The 1,785-nt window shown below is 51.8% G+C and overlaps 1 protein-coding gene across 1 annotated transcript; it reads right to left on the bottom strand.

The window, feature by feature from the left end:
* Positions 1-376: 376 nt before the first annotated feature.
* On the bottom strand, positions 377-1,562 carry LOC129708502 (urotensin-2 receptor-like). Its single transcript, XM_055654328.1, has one exon. It carries the CDS (start codon positions 1,469-1,471, stop codon positions 377-379), a length of 1,095 nt encoding a protein of 364 aa, XP_055510303.1. The 5' UTR covers positions 1,472-1,562.
* Between the last annotated feature and the right edge of the window lie 223 nt (positions 1,563-1,785).

Genomic DNA, 1,785 nt, shown 5'->3' with positions numbered 1-1,785 from the left:
TTATGTGCGGGGAAATGAATTATAATCATGCCTTTTCCATCAAAGAAGTGAGAGGGGAATTTATTTCCTGGAAATTCAGTTTTAGTAAAGTGGTCCTTTTAGGAACAGTTACGTCCTGATCTACAAACAGTGCAATAGATGTTTGAGCGTCTGCGGAACACGGTGAATGTTGGTTGGGGAGAGAGCGGTGTGGCGGTGTGTGAGGAACTCCGAGATAGGACGCCTCTTTGTTTAAGAAGGAACTGCTGATGCTGGAAAATCGAAGGTGCACAAAAATGCTGGAGAAACTCAGCGGGAGCTCCATAGATGCTGCTGCACCCGCTGAGTTTCTCCAGCATTTTTTTGTGTAGCTAGGACGTCTCTTTGCCGGCCTTACCTAGATGCAGTTGCTGTTTGACCCCGTGATCTGGCTGAGGGTCATGGACTCGGTGTACTGTTGGCTACTGGTGGACAGTGAGCGACGGCAGGAGCGCTGGAAGCGGTGGCTTCTCCCGTGGAACGAGCCGCTGCCTCTGTGTTGGTTGCCCAGGTATTCCTTATAGTTCTTGGTGAGCAGCGTGTAGAGGAACGGGTTGATGCAGCTGTTGCTGTACGTTAGGCAGGTCATCAGATAGTTGATGTGGCTCCTTGTCTCCTGGGTCAATGAGCGAGGGGACTGGTAGTGCTGGATCATTTGCCAGACCCAGAAAGGTAGGAAACAAGCCCAGAAGACCACGACGATGGCAAATATCATGTAGAGGACCTTCTGGTTGGGCGTGCGCCTGGTTTGTTTATCGTTGAAAGTGGTCACCTGGGAGACCCAGTATGTTCTCGCTAACCGTATGTAGAGATAGCCTATGATTAACCCAGGGGCTAGGATACTCGTGGTGAACAAGACGCTCAGGTAGATCCGGAAGACGTGTGCGCTCCAGGTGGGAATGCAGATATATTTGCCCCGGGTTTGGGTCAACCTGATGGCGATGATCATGGGCAGTGCCAGAAGCAAGGAGACGAACCAGATCACCAGGGCAATGGCTTTCCTGTAACTTTTGGACCTCTTGACCGTGTCCAGGGGTTTGACCACGGCCAGGTAGCGCTCGGTGCTCATCACGGTCAAGGTGAAGATGCTGGCGTGCATGGTGAGGAAGTCGACACTGAAGAGGACCCGACAGCCAACGTCGCCGAAGTACCAGCCTTTCAAAAAGTAAGTGCAGACGATGAACGGGATGGTGGAGAGGTAGAGGAGATCAGCGAGCGCCAGGTTGATGATATAGATGTACATGGAAGCGGCCGATCTCATGGTGTGACACATCACCGCCAGCGTGTAGACGTTCCCCGTCACCCCGACGAGAAACATTAGGGACAGGATGACTCCAATCGAGCAGGTGACCACCAGCTCCTCCACCGAATCCGCCGCTGGTAGCCGGGAAGTTACTGACACGTTGGTGGGGATTGAACTGTTCCACTCAGGAAGACCAGCGACAGTGGCCATCTCTCCAGAGAACAAGTCCTAGTTGCGAGATCCACCTCCACTGCAATCTCAGCGGTTAGAATGCCCGAAAGTTTCTCCATTAAGCACGAGAACTTTATTTTTCTCTTGATAAAACAACATTACACAGACTCGCAGTAGCTCCCCGTCACCTTAGACTGGGGGGTTGAGTTTTACCTTGAGGAATAGACGAGAAACTGCAGATGCTGGTTCATAGGGGGAAACAAGATATAAAGCGCTGGAGTAACTCAGCGGTTCAGGCAGCATCTCCGGAGAACATGGACAGATGACCCTTTGAGTCCAGACCCTCCTTCAGA

The sequence above is a fragment of the Leucoraja erinacea genome, chromosome 23 (assembly GCF_028641065.1).
Source record: "Leucoraja erinacea ecotype New England chromosome 23, Leri_hhj_1, whole genome shotgun sequence".
Lineage (NCBI taxonomy): Eukaryota > Metazoa > Chordata > Chondrichthyes > Rajiformes > Rajidae > Leucoraja > Leucoraja erinaceus.
Note: the sequence above shows the minus strand (reverse complement) of the source record. Positions and strands in the feature narration are given on the sequence as shown.